The sequence below is a fragment of the Oppia nitens genome, unplaced genomic scaffold (genome assembly GCF_028296485.1).
Source record: "Oppia nitens isolate AA-2021 unplaced genomic scaffold, nextdenovo-longstitch-racon4-pilon3 scaffold4_pilon_pilon_pilon, whole genome shotgun sequence".
NCBI classification, from domain to species: Eukaryota; Metazoa; Arthropoda; class Arachnida; order Sarcoptiformes; family Oppiidae; genus Oppia; species Oppia nitens.
The window spans coordinates 194,020-212,228 of NW_026533232.1; the positions used below are offsets into that span (position 1 = coordinate 194,020).

General features: G+C 20.3%; 3 protein-coding genes across 3 annotated transcripts; all 3 read right to left on the bottom strand.

Moving 5' to 3' along the window:
• Positions 1 to 51: 51 nt before the first annotated feature.
• Positions 52 to 4,885, bottom strand: LOC128959671 (cationic amino acid transporter 2-like). The gene is made up of 13 exons (XM_054305674.1): positions 4,771 to 4,885; positions 4,551 to 4,646; positions 4,281 to 4,304; positions 3,895 to 4,023; positions 3,554 to 3,709; positions 2,875 to 3,108; positions 2,192 to 2,653; positions 2,056 to 2,104; positions 1,765 to 1,988; positions 1,040 to 1,206; positions 850 to 958; positions 648 to 703; positions 52 to 60 (listed from the first exon to the last, which is right to left on the bottom strand). Exons 1-13 carry the CDS (start codon positions 4,883 to 4,885, stop codon positions 52 to 54), a joined length of 1,830 nt encoding a protein of 609 aa, XP_054161649.1.
• A 765-nt stretch (positions 4,886 to 5,650) lies between these two features.
• On the bottom strand, positions 5,651 to 9,491 carry LOC128959672 (cationic amino acid transporter 2-like). The gene is made up of 11 exons (XM_054305675.1): positions 9,370 to 9,491; positions 9,106 to 9,201; positions 8,894 to 8,917; positions 8,691 to 8,819; positions 8,475 to 8,630; positions 7,666 to 7,899; positions 6,628 to 7,138; positions 6,338 to 6,543; positions 6,074 to 6,240; positions 5,842 to 5,950; positions 5,651 to 5,754 (listed from the first exon to the last, which is right to left on the bottom strand). Exons 1-11 carry the CDS (start codon positions 9,482 to 9,484, stop codon positions 5,651 to 5,653), a joined length of 1,851 nt encoding a protein of 616 aa, XP_054161650.1. The 5' UTR covers positions 9,485 to 9,491.
• A 3,054-nt stretch (positions 9,492 to 12,545) lies between these two features.
• LOC128959673 (uncharacterized) lies at positions 12,546 to 12,941 on the bottom strand. The gene has a single exon (XM_054305676.1). The coding sequence runs from the start codon at positions 12,939 to 12,941 to the stop codon at positions 12,546 to 12,548; it is 396 nt and encodes a 131-aa protein (XP_054161651.1).
• Between the last annotated feature and the right edge of the window lie 5,268 nt (positions 12,942 to 18,209).

Genomic DNA, 18,209 nt, shown 5'->3' on the forward strand with positions numbered 1-18,209 from the left:
TATAACAAATAATTTGTTTTATATTGAAAAAGTTGTAGTTTTTAACATAAGTTAAAAAACCTATATAGAATAATTAATTTCATTATCTAAAAAAATAAATTGTTTTAATTTTAAAATTTAAAAATAAAATTTTTACAATTTATCTAGTAAATATAAACATTAACAATAATATATGCATTAAAACTATTTTTATGTTTAAGGTTTACAGTTTATAATTATTTGTAATTATTGAATATAAATTTATATGTATATATATATATAATTATTATTTAACCAATAATTTTTATAAATTATTAATAAATAAAATTAATTATATTTATATTTTAATTAAAAAAAATTAGTATTCAATCATAATTTTTTCCTAGAATACAGTATACAGTTATTGTATATTAAAATAACATAACATACATATATTTAAAAATTTTACAATTGTATAGTATTAGAATTATTATTTTCTAAATTGAGTAATATCATAGTTGTTAAATAATAATTATAAAAATAAACAATATTTATATATATATATACATATTTAATTAACATTTAAAAATATAATTATATACATGATCAAAAATAATATAATTTATCACTTAAATTATAATTAATTATTATTTATCACAATTATTATTATGACTACCAGTATTATTAACTTTAATAATATTTAGATTACTATTTCTAATACCATAACCAAAATAAATTAAAAAACCTAACAAAATAAATGAAAATAAAAATTAATTAGTTGTTAGTTAATAAATTGAAAACAAACAAAATAAAACAAAAATCTATTAAAATTAATAAATTTTTTTATAACATTTAATATATTGAATATATATATATATATATAACACATACCGATAGCCATCCAAACGGCAAACCTAATCCATGTGGCGGTCGACAAGTTTAACATTAGATAAAAGTTGACAAAAACACTTAAAAACGGTATTAGCGGTATCCACGGCACCTGTATTTCAATCAATTTTTATAAAATCAATAAATTTTAAAATATATTAAATTAATAAATAATTATTTTAGGTATAAAAACCTCAAAGTGTTTAGATTTAGCTATAGTTGGCTGTCGTGTCAAACAAATCATAACTAAAATGACCAAAACTAATGTTAGGACAACACCGATGATGGCACCGGTATGTCCAACCAGGAGCTGATCGTATAGTTTTACTAACTCAATGTCCAGTACTATGATTAGTAGTGCTATTCAAAAATAAATATATAAATTATTAATACTACAGTAACTATGATAATAATAATATTACATAATATTATCACAAAACTAATTAATAAAAAAAACATTTACTAATAATGTATTAATTATTTATATAAAAAATATTTATATACTGTTATAAATTGACTCATTTTTTCGCACTAATAATATTAAATGTTTTAAATATATTATAACTTATAAAACTATCGATACATTTAATAATTATAGTTTATTATATAATTAAGAGAAATAATAATAATAAAATATATTTCTTAAAAATAGAAAATCTCTTAATTATAATTATAAATAACTAAAACAAAAATATATAAATATTTAATTTTAATTTATATATTTAAAAAAAAATTAATGATATTATTTTTTATTTAGTACAGTATATTTAAATAATAAATATATATATATCAGGGTTAAGTAAGAGGGGAGGGGTAATGAGAGGGTCAAGCAAAATTTTATATATAATAAAATAAACTATTTATTTTATTTTTAAATTTTTAAAAATATTTATTTTGTTAATCAAATAATAACTAAACTGATTATAGCTGTCAACGTGTTGGCCACTATAGATGAAACACGTGTCGGACGTATCAGGCGATTGCAGTTTAATAGCTGTCGACAAACGGCCGGCACTGTTGTTGTGGTTGTGGTTGACTGATCACAGTTAGCACTGGTATTATTATTAGTATTAGTTGAACAGTAGTCAATACAATCATTATTATTAACCGTTTCGTTGATAAAGTCCAAGTCGTTGGCATACCTATCACCACACAATAGGTCAGTCCATTAAACAAAAAAAATAGTTGATATAAAACCTAAAACAATACCTGATTATGACTATAGATTCGGCTACCAGTGTATAGGCTAATAGTGTACCTGTTTTTCCCCCATAGGGAGAGACAGAGGGGAGAGGTTAGCATAAAAGATAGACTGGTAGCACCTGGTAGTACTACCAATACTAACCAATGGACATCATATCGACCAATTCGGTAATATCAAACAAAGTGGCCATCAGTGCACACAACAAGCCACCCAATAGAGTGGCCATCAACGGTGTCCGGGTTCGGTGATTGACCGAAGTTAGAAATCGGAACACTAGGCCATCGTTGGCCATCGAGTAGAGTATACGCGGCAAGGGATACATACAGCCAAGCAAACTAGTTGATAGGCCGCACAGTGCACCCACCGATACTATCCATTTGGCCCAATGCCAGCCCAACAGGTCGTAGATATAGGGTAACGGTGCGCCGTTAGTGTACTGTTTGTTTTGCATATAGTAGGGCAACATCAGTGTCTGGACGGTACTGACACCGAAATAGGCCGCAAATGCAAAAAACAATGATATTATAATACTTAATGGTATCGACCGCTTAGGGTTAAGCGCCTCCTCACCGGTAGTGGCAATGGCATCGAAACCGACAAAAGCTATTTTTATTATAATAATAATATTTTGATTATTAATTATATATTAAATCAATAAAAAGATAATCATTGAAACCATATATATATAAAGTTATATTAATTAACAAAATAAAGTTATATTATGTTAATACTGAACTAATAAATTATATACAAATTAAACTTATTATATTTTGAAACAAAATACAACACTAGTATTTTTTAAAAAATAAAATAAATAGTCATACCATAGAAACAAGTGGCCGCTCCGGCCATCAAACCGGTAAAACCGTGCGGTAAAAACCCGCCGTCGCCGCCATATTTTGCATATTTATCTGGTATTTCACTCTTACTTATGGCCCAATTATGTCTATCGGCTTTAATACTACCGGTAACTATAATAAACGCTACGACCAATAGGTTAGCACAAGTCATGTATGTATGCAAACGTATCGACTCTTTAACACCGATGGCCAACAATACTGTGATTTTTAATATTTGTTTAGTTAATAAAAAATTTATTATTTTTTGTTAATATTTAAAAAAAATAATTATAAACTTAAAAAAATGCTAATTATTAGTGGATTTTTATAAATATTATGAAACATTCAATAAATAAATAATTAATTAATTCTGTTTATTATTAATTTCTATTAATAACATATATTATTATTTAAATATTTTAATGTATTTAAAATTCATTAATAAATATTAAATAATTATTTAAATAGTTTTTTTTAAATTAAAAACTATTATAATAATAATTAATTATTTATAGACTTATATAACTATATCAATATATAATTTATATAAATGTAATGTATATTTTAAATGTTTATTTTATTTGTTTGGTAACTACAATATTATTTATTTGTTGTTTTAGGTGGTCTAACTCACCCCCACCCATCCCACTCCACCCCCACTAACCTGTTAGGATAAGTGTCAGCCCACAGGCCAATGGATCGGGATATGGACCCAAACCGGACAAATTCATGGGTACCCATTGGCGCAGGTGTCTGGATATAGTACCCGAGCATAGGGCGTCCAAATAGACTGAGTAGGCACGGGCTACCGATGCCGTACCTTTTATAATAATAAATTATAGTTAGTTAAAAAAATGTTAGCTATACTATCGAAACATATATAATAACAAAATTTAAAATTATATTAAATTAATTTATATTATTAATACTATTTTTTTAAAAATAATTTATACAGTATATATATATAAGTAATTAAATATTAATTTTTTTTCTAAAAAAATGTACCTATCACATATTCCAATATAAGATTCCAGCCAATTATAAATGCCATAAACTCGCCCACCGATACATACGTATAGATATAGGCCGAGCCGGCACGTGGCACACGTGCAGCCAATTCAGCGTAACATAAGCCTATTAAAAATAATAATAATAATTAATAATAAATTTAAATTTAACAAATTAATTAATTTAATTATTTTTATTGTTAAGTATTGAACAACAGTAAAAATAATTGATGTAAAAAAATAATTTTTATAATTTGAATTTTTTAATTTTTTTAAAATTATTATTTATAATAAATAAATATGACATTTTATTAGCAATATATATATATAAATATATATAATTTTATATTTAAGGTAAATGATAATTTCTAAAGTTTTATTTACCTGCAAACAATGATGTTATTGCAGCTATAAACAAACAAACAAAAATTATAATTTATTAATTTTGATTTATCATAAAATAATTATATTTAATTATTATTATTATTTTTTAAAAATTTATCAATGTTTATGTAAATTATATTATAAAATTAATCAAATTCATTGAACACAAATATTATAATTGCAATATTTATATTTTTTTCTCTAATAATAATAATTATAATTGTTAATAATATGTATTTATTATTATTATTATTATTATTATAAACTAACCAATTAGAAATGCAATAACTACGGCGGGTCCCGTTTTTTCACTGGCCACATCACCGGCCAGTACGTAGAGGCCGGTGCCCAGTGTTGAACCAATACCTAAATAAATAAAATAATTTAATTTTTTTAAATAATTTTTTTGGTAATTTATTAAAATATAATACTAATAATAATACTACTAATACTACTAATAATAATACTAACAATAATAATAATTTTATACCTAAACATATTAAATCAAACAGTGTCAGCACGCGCGCCAATTGACTAGACTCGACACGTGTTAGATCAATGTGTTTGCGACGCACTAACCACTGAAATAGTAAACAATTTACCATGATATATTTTTTTAAATAATTTATTTATTTAATTTTAATACAACAATTATATTAAAGTATTTTTATTTTATTAAATAAACACCAGTTTAAAAATAAATAATAATAATAGTTAACTAACAATTATTATCAATATTATTATTTCTGCGAAATAGTGATAACATTATTATTATTATTAATTTAATTGTGACATTAAATAAAAATATATTTTTTATTAATTTTTATTTTATATAATATATTTTAATTAAATCCAAAGATATTAATACTTGAGTTCATATAATATTAATTAGTTTATTAGTTTATTTTGATATTTTTTTTATTATTAATACATTATAATAAACGATAAACAATAAATATTTTATTAATATTTAATCATTAAAATTTTACTACAATACAGTATATTGTATTGTATAATATATTATAATGATTTAACAAATTTTTATATACGTTTTATACTACTGTATAGTATTTTTTTTTATTAACTATTGTATTAAGTAATATCATTGTTATTGAATGATAAACTCAAAAAAATACAAATATATTTACATGTATTTAATAATTTTGTAAATGTTTTTTTTTTGGTGTGTGACTAATATATTTTTACAAATTATATATATAATACAAAAATAAACTAAAATATAATAATCAAATTTTTAAAAATATAAATTAACATAACTAGTAAATTAATATAAACTAATATAACAAACAAAATGATTTACAATAATGAAAAAAATATTATTAATTATAAAAAATATAAAATAATTTTATTTATGAATCTTTTGCCGAAATTTTTTCAACAATTTTATTATTATTATTATTAGTATTTCTGAGACTACTGTGTCTAATGCCATATAATGTGTATATTAGTAAACCTATCAACAAAAACAACAACAAAATACAGATAATAATATAAATTAATTAATTTTAATTATTATTATTATTATTATTATCAAACTAACCGATAAACATCCAAACGGCAAACCTGATCCAGGTTGCTTTCGATAGGTTTAACATTAGATAAACGTTAACAAATACACTCAAAAACGGTACCAATGGTATCCAGGGTACCTATTTTTTTAAAAAAAATATTATTTAAATAAAAACACATAATAAATAATCTAGCTAAAAATGTTTCAAATAAAAGACTAATTTTAGTTTATATTGTATAAATAATAATTATAATAATAATACTTCAAAATTTTTTGATTTAGCAATTGTTGGCTGTCTAGTTAGACAGTAGCCAACTACTAATATCAATAGCATGGTCAGGCACACGCCTACAATGGCACCGACATTACCATCGTATAGATAGTCCAACATTTCATACAATTCAATGTCCAATACGATTATCAGTAAAGCTATTCAATAGATTGATTGATTGAAAAAATTAATTAAAAAAAACAAAAATTAAAAATAATTATATATTTTTTTCATTTTAAAAATCAGTTTACTAACTAATTGTGGCAATCAATGTGTTTGACACTCGGGATGTAAAACAAGTCGGACGGGTAATGCCGTCCAAATTAATCAACTGTCTAGCGATACGACTGGCGGTAGCGGTAGTGGTCACCACTTGCTGGCCATCAATATTGGCAAAATGGTCATCAATTATATCGTTAATATTGTCCGCATCGTTGATAAAGTCCAGATCATCGGCATATCTATCGGTACAGTCGGTTAATAGTCAATAACAATATATAGATAGATATAGTAGAGGAATGACCTAAAAAAATAACACAACTAACCTAATAATCAGTATAGATTCGGCTACCAGTGTATAGGCCATGAGTGTACCGATAGAGTTCATGTCGACCAACTGGTCGATATCAAACAAGGCGGCCATTATAGCGGTCAATAGCCCAGCAATTAGTGTAGCGTACAACGGTGTCTGAAACCTACGGTGAACAGTGGCCAGAAAACGGAACAATACGCCATCGCTGGCCATCGAGTAGAGTACACGGGGCAGCGGATACATAGCACCCAGCAAACTAGTTGATAGGCCACTCAGGGCACCTATAGATACCAACCATTTGGCCCATTGCCAGTTCAACTGTTGAAATATATAGGGAAAGGTAGCTCCTTTGGTAAACTGTTTGCTTTGCATATAGTAGGGAAACATCAGTGTCTGGACGGCGCTAACACTAAAATAGGCCACAAATACCAGTGCCAGCGATGTAACTATGCTGATAGGTATGGCCCGTTTGGCATTACGGGCCTCCTCACCGGTAGTGGCAATGGCATCGAAACCGATAAATGCTATAATAAGTTAATACAGTATTATATATATAAAAATTTATATTATTTTAAAAATAATTTCTATGTTTAATAAGTGACTGAAAGAGCTGAGAGAGAGTAGATATAATGCAATAATAATAATAATAATAAAATAAAAGTATAAATACAATACAATAAATAGCTATAAAATGTTTATTATAGTTAATATACTGTAGATATTATATTATAAATAGTTTTCTTATTTAGAGAGAGAGAGAGAGAGAGAGAGAGAGAGAGAGATTCACTACACAAAAATATGTGACGATTTTACTATTAAATTATATTTAAAAATTCACAAAAAATTAATTTATACTATATTTATAAATTCAAGATAAATAAATAACTAGAGAGAGAGAGAGAGAGAGAGAGAGAGAGAGAGAGAGAGAGAGAGAGAGAGAGAGAGAGAGAGAGAGAGAGAGAGAGAGAGAGAGAGAGAGAGAGAGAGAGAGAGAGAGAGAGAGAGAGAGAGAGAGAGAGAGAGAGAGAGAGAGAGAGAGCAGTGATATTACCATAGAAACAGGTGGCTGCGCCCTCCATAACACCGCGAAACCCGAACGGAAAGAACCCGCCGTTTCCCCGATAATCGGCATATTTATCGGGTATTTCACTCTTATCTATGGCCCAGTTATGTGTATCGGCTTTAATGATACCGCACACCACCATAAACACCACAACCAATAGGTTAACGCAAGTCATGTATGTATGAAAACGTATCGACTCTTTAACACCGATGGCCAACAATACTATTGAAATCATTAGATATTATAATAATTATTATTATTAATTATAAAAAAATATATAATTATTATTAAGTATTAATTATAAAAAAATATATAATTATTATTTATAAATTAATATATTGTATATAAGGTTAGGTTAGATTAGTTAACTAGTAACATATACTAACAAATTATAATTATATAAAACTATTAGTTAATAATTAAATTATTACAGTTTTTTAAAAAATAATAATTTATTTATTTATTTTTTCTAATAATAATTTGCTTTTAAAATCTTACAAAATTAGTAAATAATAAAATAAATAATGATAATAATATTTCTATTTATTTTATATGAAAATTATTTTCATAACTACTATAGACAAATAAAACAACAATAGTATAATAACAATATAAACTTTGCATTAAAAATTAAAAACAAATAATTATAATCTATTTTCTAATAAATAATTAATTTTTTTTATAAATAATAACACACACACACACACACACAATAAACTAAATAATATTAAAATTTATAATTTTACATTTAAAAAACTATTTAATATAATTTTTTTAAAAAAATATTTCCAACTAACCAGTTAGTATCAGGGTTAATATAAACGATAATGGATCTGGATACTGGCCCAATTCCGATACGTGCATGGGCACTTTTTCTAGCATATAGCTAGACATTTTGCCATCAAACAGGGCATCTAAATATACAGAGTAGGCACGTGCTACAGATGCTGTACCTAAAAAAAACAATTAATTAATTAAAAAAAATTTTTTTTAAATAATATTATAAAAATTACCTATCACATTTTCCAATATCAGATTCCAGCCTATGACAAATGCCATAAACTCGCCTACCGTTACATAGGAGTATAGGTAGGCTGAGCCGGCACGTGGCACACGTGAGCCAAACTCAGCATAACATAAGCCTTTTATTAAAAAATTAAATTATTTAATTATCTTATATTTTCTATAATTAATTAATTTTTCAATTATAACATACCAGCAAACATTGATGATATTGCAGCTAAAAAAATAATTAAAAAATATTAGATATCAAGATATAATATCAAATTTTTATACTTTTTTCAAATTAAATATTAAATTACATATTATTAGTCATACAATTAGGTATTTAATTTAGTTGAGATGAAAAATATATATTTAACAATAATTTAAAAATTTTAAAAAGTTTTAAATAATTTTAAAACTAACCAATCACAAATGCAATAATAACTGCCGGTCCCGATTTTGAACTGGCCACATCACCGGCCAGCACATAGACACCGGTGCCCAGTGTTGAGCCCACTCCTAAACAGCAAAAAAATAAATAAAATAATTATTACATTATATTTGATATATAAATTATTTAAATTATTTAAATATAATAAATTCAAACAAATAATAGTAACCAACAATAATAATATAAAAAAAATAATATTAATTATTATTATTTAAAAAATAATTTTGTTAATTTACCTAGACAAATTAAATCAAACATTGATAGTACCCGGGCCAGTTCAGTGACCTCCATTTTGTCGGTAGCAATTTGTTTGCGCCTAATAAGCGCGCGTAATATTGATTTAAGTATCATGGTGAATTATTATTATTATTACTGTATATATCAATATAATTATTATTGTTGTATTTAATAGCAAAAAAATAATAATAAATAAATATTTTTTTAAAAAACAATTTATAGAAATAAGTTTTTCATTACAAACAACTTAAACAAAATTTGAAACGTCATGATTAAGACAAAAATTATTAATTAATATTAATTTAATATAAAAAATAAATATTTTTATTTATTTATTTATATATAACTAATTAATTAATCAAATAAATTGATAACTATTTACTAAATATAATGAATAATTGCTGGAAAAAAATGTTTTCCAATATGTTTTCTAATGAAAATTATTTTTGTAAAAAAAATATTTAATTAAAAAAAGTAAATTATTTTATTAATAAAATGTTGTTATTATTCACACACACACACACGCACAAAATTACTTTAATAATTAGTATTTAAAAAAATTGTAAAATATTTACAGTATATTTGTATTTAAACAAGCATTTAACTATAATTCAAAAAATAAAAAACTAAATTAAATTTTTTTTTGAATCATTATTATTATATACCTAACTGTATTGCAATTTTTTTTCTAGATATCAAATTATGATTATAATAATTCAATAGTATATAAATTATTTAGCATTAATTTCAATAAAAAAATTGATATTTTATATATTACTTGTCATTTATATCAATATATATATATATATATTAATATACTAAACTTAGTACTTTAAACTATATAACAATATGATATAAAATATATATTATAATAATAAGTCCATTGTATATATCATGTACTGTACTTTTGTTTCAATTAAATTATCAAATATTATAGTATTATTTTTATGTTTGTTTGTTATATAATACCGTATTTCTAATATATATATATATATAAGTTTGTTATCAATATTTCAGTATTTCAATTGTGTGACAAATCTAGTGTTTAAATAGCTTTTATATCTGAAAAAAAATATTTTCTGATTATTATTAATAACTGATACAAAAAAACATTATGAAATTAAATATTATGTATTACAATATTAACTTTTTATAATTTATTTTCAATTCAATTTTTTTTCAATTCAATTCAATTTTATTTTGACAGCACTGTATTCAGTTATGCAACTGGTATTCTTACAGTACATTTTAAATTATGCATTTAAAAAAACAAATTATTACTATATTATTCAAATAACTTTTTGTTTGTTTGTTTGTTTGTATAAATATATTTGCTATATATTTAATAATTAATATCTATTTTTACTATTTAACAGTCTATTGCTTAATGTTTGTAGTAATGATAATAATAATAATTAATAAAAATATTTTTAGTAGATTATTATTTTAAATGACTGATAATTGTTTGTTATCTATAGTATTGTACTAATTAAATAAAATATTATTGTTTTTATAAGTTTATTGTATAACTAGTGTTTAGGTTTTAGAGTAATAATTTGTTTTAGTTTTCTAAAAATAATTTGACATTTAATAAAATTATTTTTTATGTGACAATATGTTATGTTTGAAATTATTTTTCAGTTTATTTCATTTGAATATTAATACATTTTAAAAATAATTAAAAAAAATAATTTTAGTACTTTTTATTAGTTATAATTTTGAGACTATTGAAAATAGTTTTAATATTAATAAAATTGATAAACAAAATTTAACTTTTTAAATAAAAAAAGTGCATTTTATTTATATTTATAATAATAATAATTATTGTAATTTTTTTAAATATTATTTTATTAAAAATATTATTATTATTATTATTAGTGGGGTTTTAGTCATCAACTTCAGTACCATTTGCCAGCTTATGGTGTCTGGCCTTTCCGTGTCGTTCCTGTAAATGTTTTTTCGGTGTCTTATCAGTGGTAGTAGTGATACTACCGGAGCCCGATTTTGATGGTGTTGTTGTGGTAATTACTGTTTCAAAAACGGCTTTTTCAAAAATGAATAATTTTAATAATAAAATATAATAATTTAAATATAATTAATTAATTAAATATAATTAGTTAAATATAACTTACCCATATTCAATATAATGTAGCCAGTTAATAATAGTAGACATAGAAAATTAATTGTTAATGTTTTCATGTTTATAAAAATTTATTTAATATAAAAGTTTAATAAAAATTTAGAAAATAAGTTATCAATACTTAATTATTTTTATAATAACAATTTATAACATAACATAATATATTGTAGTTTAAGTTTATTTTGCAATAATGTTTAATTGAAATATATTTATTTTGAAAAAAAAATTTCAAACAATGATTAAACAATGTATAATTTGCATTTGTTTTTTTGCTTGTTTAATTGTTTAAAAATCTATTTTTAAAAATAATTATAATTGCAAAAATAAATATTATTTACTCAATTTTTTTTAAAACAACTGATCTAATAATTAAAAAAAAACATATTATAGTAACAAAAATAATTAATAGTTTATTAGTCAATAAATATAATACTGTATAATGTAAATAATATACATGTCAATTATTAATTAAAATTTTATTGCATTATTATTATTAATTAATTTGTATTATTAGCTTAAATATTTAGAAAATGTATTTTTTATATAATAAACAATTTATATGAAACTGATTATTATTATTATATTAAAAACTTTTTTTTTGTAAAATAACAATTAATTATTATTATTACTATTGATTAACTATAAAAATAAACTTGTTAGCTAAATTAATTTATGTTAAATACTTATAATTTATTTCAATAATACTGTATATAATACTAAATGAGATACATCAATTATTATTTAAAATTAAAAAAACAACAACAAAAAACAAAATTTAAACCAAACATTTAAAAAATTAAAAAATAATTTTTTCAACAAAAAATAACATGTTACAAAATATAATAATTATTATTTGTTTTTTTTGTACACAAATATAATTAATAAAAAAATAGTTAAATTAGATAATTATTACATTTAAAAAAAATATAATTATAATAATATATACACAAAACAAAACAAAAATATTTATCAAAATTTGTATGATATACTCGTTTAATTAAATGCACACAAAAATAATAATAAAATAAACATTTTTTAACGTCCCTCAGCTGTGGCTGCCGTACCTGTTTCATGATGCTGACCACCCTTTTGGCCACCACCACCAGCATGCCTACCCCTACCACCATTACCATGTTGACCTTGGTGACCCTGTTGATTATGTTGATCACCATTACCTTTACCATGTTTGTGTCTGCCACCACCAGCACCTTCATGATGCTGATGACCACCACTATGACTACCATCACCACCAGTTCCACCACTACCTACATGATGTTTACCACTAGTATGATGACTACCACCACTACCAGTTCCACCACTACCTTCATGATGTCTACCACCACCACTAGCACTGGCACCGGCACTGGCAGCAGTACCTTGGTGCTCATGATGATGATTGGCGCAAACCTTTTGCGCAAACAGGTATTTCATATAAAGTTTCAAAAAAATTAGAAAATAATTATTAATATATAATGTAATTAATATCTAAATTATTAGTTGTATAGTTAATATAGTTATACAGTATATGATATTTTTTTTAGTATACATACCCAATGTTAGTAAAAACATTGTTGTAATAATAAATAATATGGTTAATAATTTTAAGTTCATAATTTGTTAGTTTATATATTTTTTGGTTAGGGCCGGGGACAGTTAGCTAACCAAAAAAAACTATAGTTAATTTTAAATAAAAAACTATATGATTTATTCTAGACTATTAAATATGATTTTCGTTTTATATATTTTTTTAACAATTATTTTTGTGGAAAAAATAGATCATTATATTTATATACATATATTGATAAATAATTTATATAAAAATAAATTTACCAATTAATGTAAACATAATCAAAAAATAATGATAATTAAATAGTTTATCTAGCTGATATTTAGTCTATTTTGTACTTTTTTTAGAAAAATATATTTAATTATTATTATATAATAATTATTATATATAAAATTATTAAATAATCCTATTATTCCTGAATTAATTAGAAAAAATATTGCAAAAGTTTCATTTAATTAATTTGTTTTGTTATTGTTGTTAAAAACTATTAAATTATTTACTTAACAAAATACAATTGAAAAATGTTAAAGCTAAAATACAATATATTATTATCATTGATGTAATTATTAAATTAAATTATTTTTTTATAAAAATATATTATTAGAAAATAAATTTAAACATAATTCATGTGTTTAAATATAATTAAAAAAATTGTATATAATTTACAAAAACTTACAGAAATAAACTAAATATAAATTAATATATAAAAATTATATCTATAAAAGTAATAATAAAATATGAATAAAATATTGTTTAATAAACTAAAATTATAAGGCATTAATGTTTATGACTATAAATTATATACAGTTTTTTAAAAAATAAAATAATATATTATATATTTAAAAAATTAATTGATTTAATAAAATAGTGAATAGAAATAATATTCTCAAAAATATAGTAAATTATTAAAACATTAAATACATATAAATATTTATGTCTATAATTTGTTTACAGTTTTTATTAGTATTATTTAAGTATAGTTTAATTATAATTAAATAAATTCAATAGATTTAAAACAAAAAATTAATTTAATAATCCAATATTTTCACTATTATAATTTTAATTGTCAAAATTAATATTAATTATTTACACAATCAATAAATAAATAATCATTGAAATAACTAAACAAAAATAAATAAAAATTTTAATATTAATTTTTTAATATGAAAAAAATTGATAATGTACTTAATAAAATAAATATACAATTTTGAAAAACAATATAATTTAATTGAAACAATAATTTCTAGACAAGTAAAAACAACATTTAGTAATTTATTTGTATTTATATATCAATATCTGACTTAAATAATAGTAATATATAAAAGATTTAATTTCTATGACTATAATTTATTTACAGTTTGATATTATTATTATTATATAAAATAAAATAAATCATATTATTATTATTTTTAAAAAACAAAAAATTTGTTTTTGCAAAATGTAATTTTTTTTAAATAAATAATAATTGAAAATTTTTATCTAAAGATCAATATTATTTTATTAATTTTATAATTACCAGTATTTTAATTATTAATAATTCATCTAAAATATAATAAATTTAAATAATAGATAAGGTATCCAATGCTAAATACAATTATTTTCAATGATTTATATAAGCTGTTAATATTTTTTAGCTAAATTTAGTGTACAGTTTATTATTTTTTTAAATATAGAAATATTCAAAACAAAATTATAAGTATTAACAGCAAAACATTTAGTATGAGATTATAATTAATTAATTAAATGCAAAAAATCACTTAATATATTAAATTATAATAAACATAATTTTATTTATTCAAAAAAATTGCAATTATTGTTTAATTATTATTATTAATCTTTTATTATATATTTTTCCAGTTAATGTTTATAATAAATTAATTAATCTTGTTTAATAAAAAATACAAAATTTTAAACAAATTTAATATTCAGGCTAAATTTATTAATTCATAAAAGTAATTTATTTTAAACATTAAATACTAATAATTAAAAAAAAATACAATTTATTAACAGTTTTAAATAGTAAACAGTAAAAATAAAAATCGTTTTTATAGTATTAGCAAATAATATAAATTATGATTAAAAATAACTTGATTAGATAATTTATTTATTTAATTAACTGAATTAACTTAATTAATTAATAATAGATTTATAATTAAGTTGAATTGCCATACGATTAGGTAAATTATATAATTAGATTAAATCTTCAGACAGTCTAAAATAATTATTTATTTATTTTTTAATAATTTTAATCAAAAAATTGTGATCAAAATAATCATATGATTCTACAATTATTAGTATATTTAAGTAGAATCGTACGATTATATCGTTCTCAATTGATATTAAAAATAAACAATAAATGATATGACTACCCAGGCTGATTTTTAATTCAATCTAAAACTTTATTTATAATTTAAATAAAATTTTCAAAAAAAAAATAATTAAAATTTTAAGTTTAATAGTTTATTTAAAAAAAAAATGAATCTAGTATTTGTTAAAATTTATACTATAATAATATTTATTTATTATTTTTGAATTATCATTTATCTAACTTACTTACCTAGACAATAAACTAAAATATTATAATATAATATTAAAAATGTATTATTTGATTCATAATCGTAGTATATAGTTAGCCAATGTCTACAATATAAATAAATTAAAAAATATTTAGTAATATATTTGAAAAATTTCTGAAAATAAAAAAAGGTTAAAACAAAAAAAAAATAAGTAAAAATAAAGTTCTTAAAAATTTCTAACCAATATTACTTTGTAGTTGTTTCGTCCATTTTTTTATAATTATTATTAATATCGTAATAACCATATGATTCTACTATTTTATGATTATTATAATTATTTATATTTACTTGGAAATATACATTGGCTATAATTTTAAATAAATAATATCTTTAAATAAAAGATAATCAATTAACTTAATGACATTTAAAAAAATTAATTATATATATATATATATTCATAAATAATGGAAATTATATTATTATTATTTCTAAAAAGTAAAAAAGTTTGCTTTTGCAAAGTGTAATTTTTTTTAATAAATAATAATTTAAAATTTTTATCTAAAAATTAATATTATTTTATTAATTTTATAATTACAAGTGTTTTAATCATTAATAATTCATATAAAATATAATAAATTTAAATAATGTATCCATTGTCTAAATATAATTATTATCAATGATTTATATAAACTGTTAATATTTTTTAGCTAAATTTAATGTACAGTTTATTATTTTTTAAAATATAAAAATATTTAAAACAAAATTATAAGTATTAACAGCAAAACATTTATAGTATAAGATTATAATTAATTAATTAAATGTAAAAAAATTGACTTAATTTATTAAATTAGAATAAATATAATTGTAATTATTATTTAATTATTTTTTATTAATAATCTATTGTTATATTTAAAAAATACATTTTATAATAAATTAATTAATCTAATCTAGTTTAATAATAATACAAAATTTTAAACGCACTTGATTTCTAGTCTAAATGCAGTAATTTAATTTAAACAATAAATACTAATAATTTTTTATAAAAAAAATTATTAACAGTTTTTTTTAATTAGTATTAGTTTACATTAAAAAAATTAAAATCTTTTTTATATAGAATTAACAAATAATAAAAATTATGATTAAACAAAAATTAATTAATTAGTTATATAATAATAATAATAATAATAATAAACAAATATATAAAATAATTGATTAGTTGATTAGGTTATATGATATAATAGTTTAAAAACTTAAATACAATCATAAATAATGTATTTATTAAATTATTTTTTTAATATTATCAAAATTGTGATCAAAATAATCATATGAATCTACATTTTAGTCAAAATTATGTTTAAGTAGAATCGTATGATTACTAGGGTCTCAATTTGATATAAAAATAAATAGTCAAAGATGAAACTAGTCGGGTGATTTAATTGAATCTATAATTAGTATATAATTATTTAAATAAAATGAAATAATTTTTATAATAATTTTAATAGTTTTCTCAAAAAATCTAGTATTTTTAAAAAAAATTATAATATACTCTATTTATTTTTTTTTAAAAATATTGAAACACTTACCTAGGCAATAAAACTAAAAGTCATATTAAAAATATTATTTTAATCATAATCATAATATGATATATTGTTTGCCAATGCCTATAAAGAAAAAAAACGTTTAGTAATTAAATTTTTAAAAATAAATTAACATATTTAAAATAATTATAAAAATTCAAATTATACTTATTTTTAATAATTTTTAAATAAAAATCTTATCTATAAATATTTATTACTTAAACATTAATATTACTCAATTAGATTCAACTGTTTGTTGTAGAGATAATTGTATTTTTTTAATTTATTAAAATAATTTATAATAAAAAAATTTTGTAAAAAAGTCAAAATTAAACAAAACTAAATATACAACAACAACAACATAAAATAAGTAAAAATAAATATTTTTTAAAAATTTTTAACAATATTATATATATACTGTACTTACGTAGTTTAATGAGTTTATTAAATATCCCATTTTATTTTTATTATCAAAATCGTAATAACCATATGATTCTACTATTTTATAATAATAATAATTATTATTATTATTATTAATCAACATGCTATAATTTAAAATAAATATTTTTATTTTAAAAAAAGATAATCAATTAACTTGATTACATTTAAAAAAAATAATTTTTTTAAATTTTAATATATAATTTTTGATTTGATACTTACCAAATATTGATTAAAAAAGTTAATTTTTATAATTATTATAATATTTTTATAAATAAAACAAATATTTCGTTTAAAATTATCTAATTAATTAAATTTAATTAAATAATTATTTAATTTAAAAAATTTAACTTTTTTTTGTTGTTGAATAGTTTATACCAACTATAATATAAAATATATATATATATATATTAACTAACTATACATTTTGTGTAACCACTTATATATAGTTTATTTAATCAAATGATTTATCAATAGTTTATTTGTTTAAGAAATATTTTTTTTATTAAATAAACATTAATTTGAAATCATGATAATTAAATTTTTTATAGTTATAATTACAAAATTTTTATTGAGTTTTAAAATTAATAATATTTTGTAA

Excerpts from the sequence above, each read along its gene's own strand:
- LOC128959671 (XM_054305674.1), bottom strand. The coding sequence starts at position 4,885 with ATGGTAAATTGTTTACTATTTCAGTGGTTAGTGCGTCGCAAACACATT. Across the intron at positions 4,024-4,280 it reads AATAACATCATTGTTTGCAG|GCTTATGTTACGCTGAATTG; the intron begins GTAAATAAAACT and ends TATTTTTAATAG. Across the intron at positions 1,207-1,764 it reads CACGTTGACAGCTATAATCA|CACTACTAATCATAGTACTG; the intron begins GTTTAGTTATTA and ends ATTTTTGAATAG.
- LOC128959673 (XM_054305676.1), bottom strand. The coding sequence starts at position 12,941 with ATGAAATACCTGTTTGCGCAAAAGGTTTGCGCCAATCATCATCATGAG.
- LOC128959672 (XM_054305675.1), bottom strand. The coding sequence starts at position 9,484 with ATGATACTTAAATCAATATTACGCGCGCTTATTAGGCGCAAACAAATT. Across the intron at positions 6,241-6,337 it reads CACATTGATTGCCACAATTA|CTTTACTGATAATCGTATTG; the intron begins GTTAGTAAACTG and ends TCTATTGAATAG. Across the intron at positions 5,951-6,073 it reads CTAAATCAAAAAATTTTGAA|GTACCCTGGATACCATTGGT; the intron begins GTATTATTATTA and ends TTAAAAAAATAG.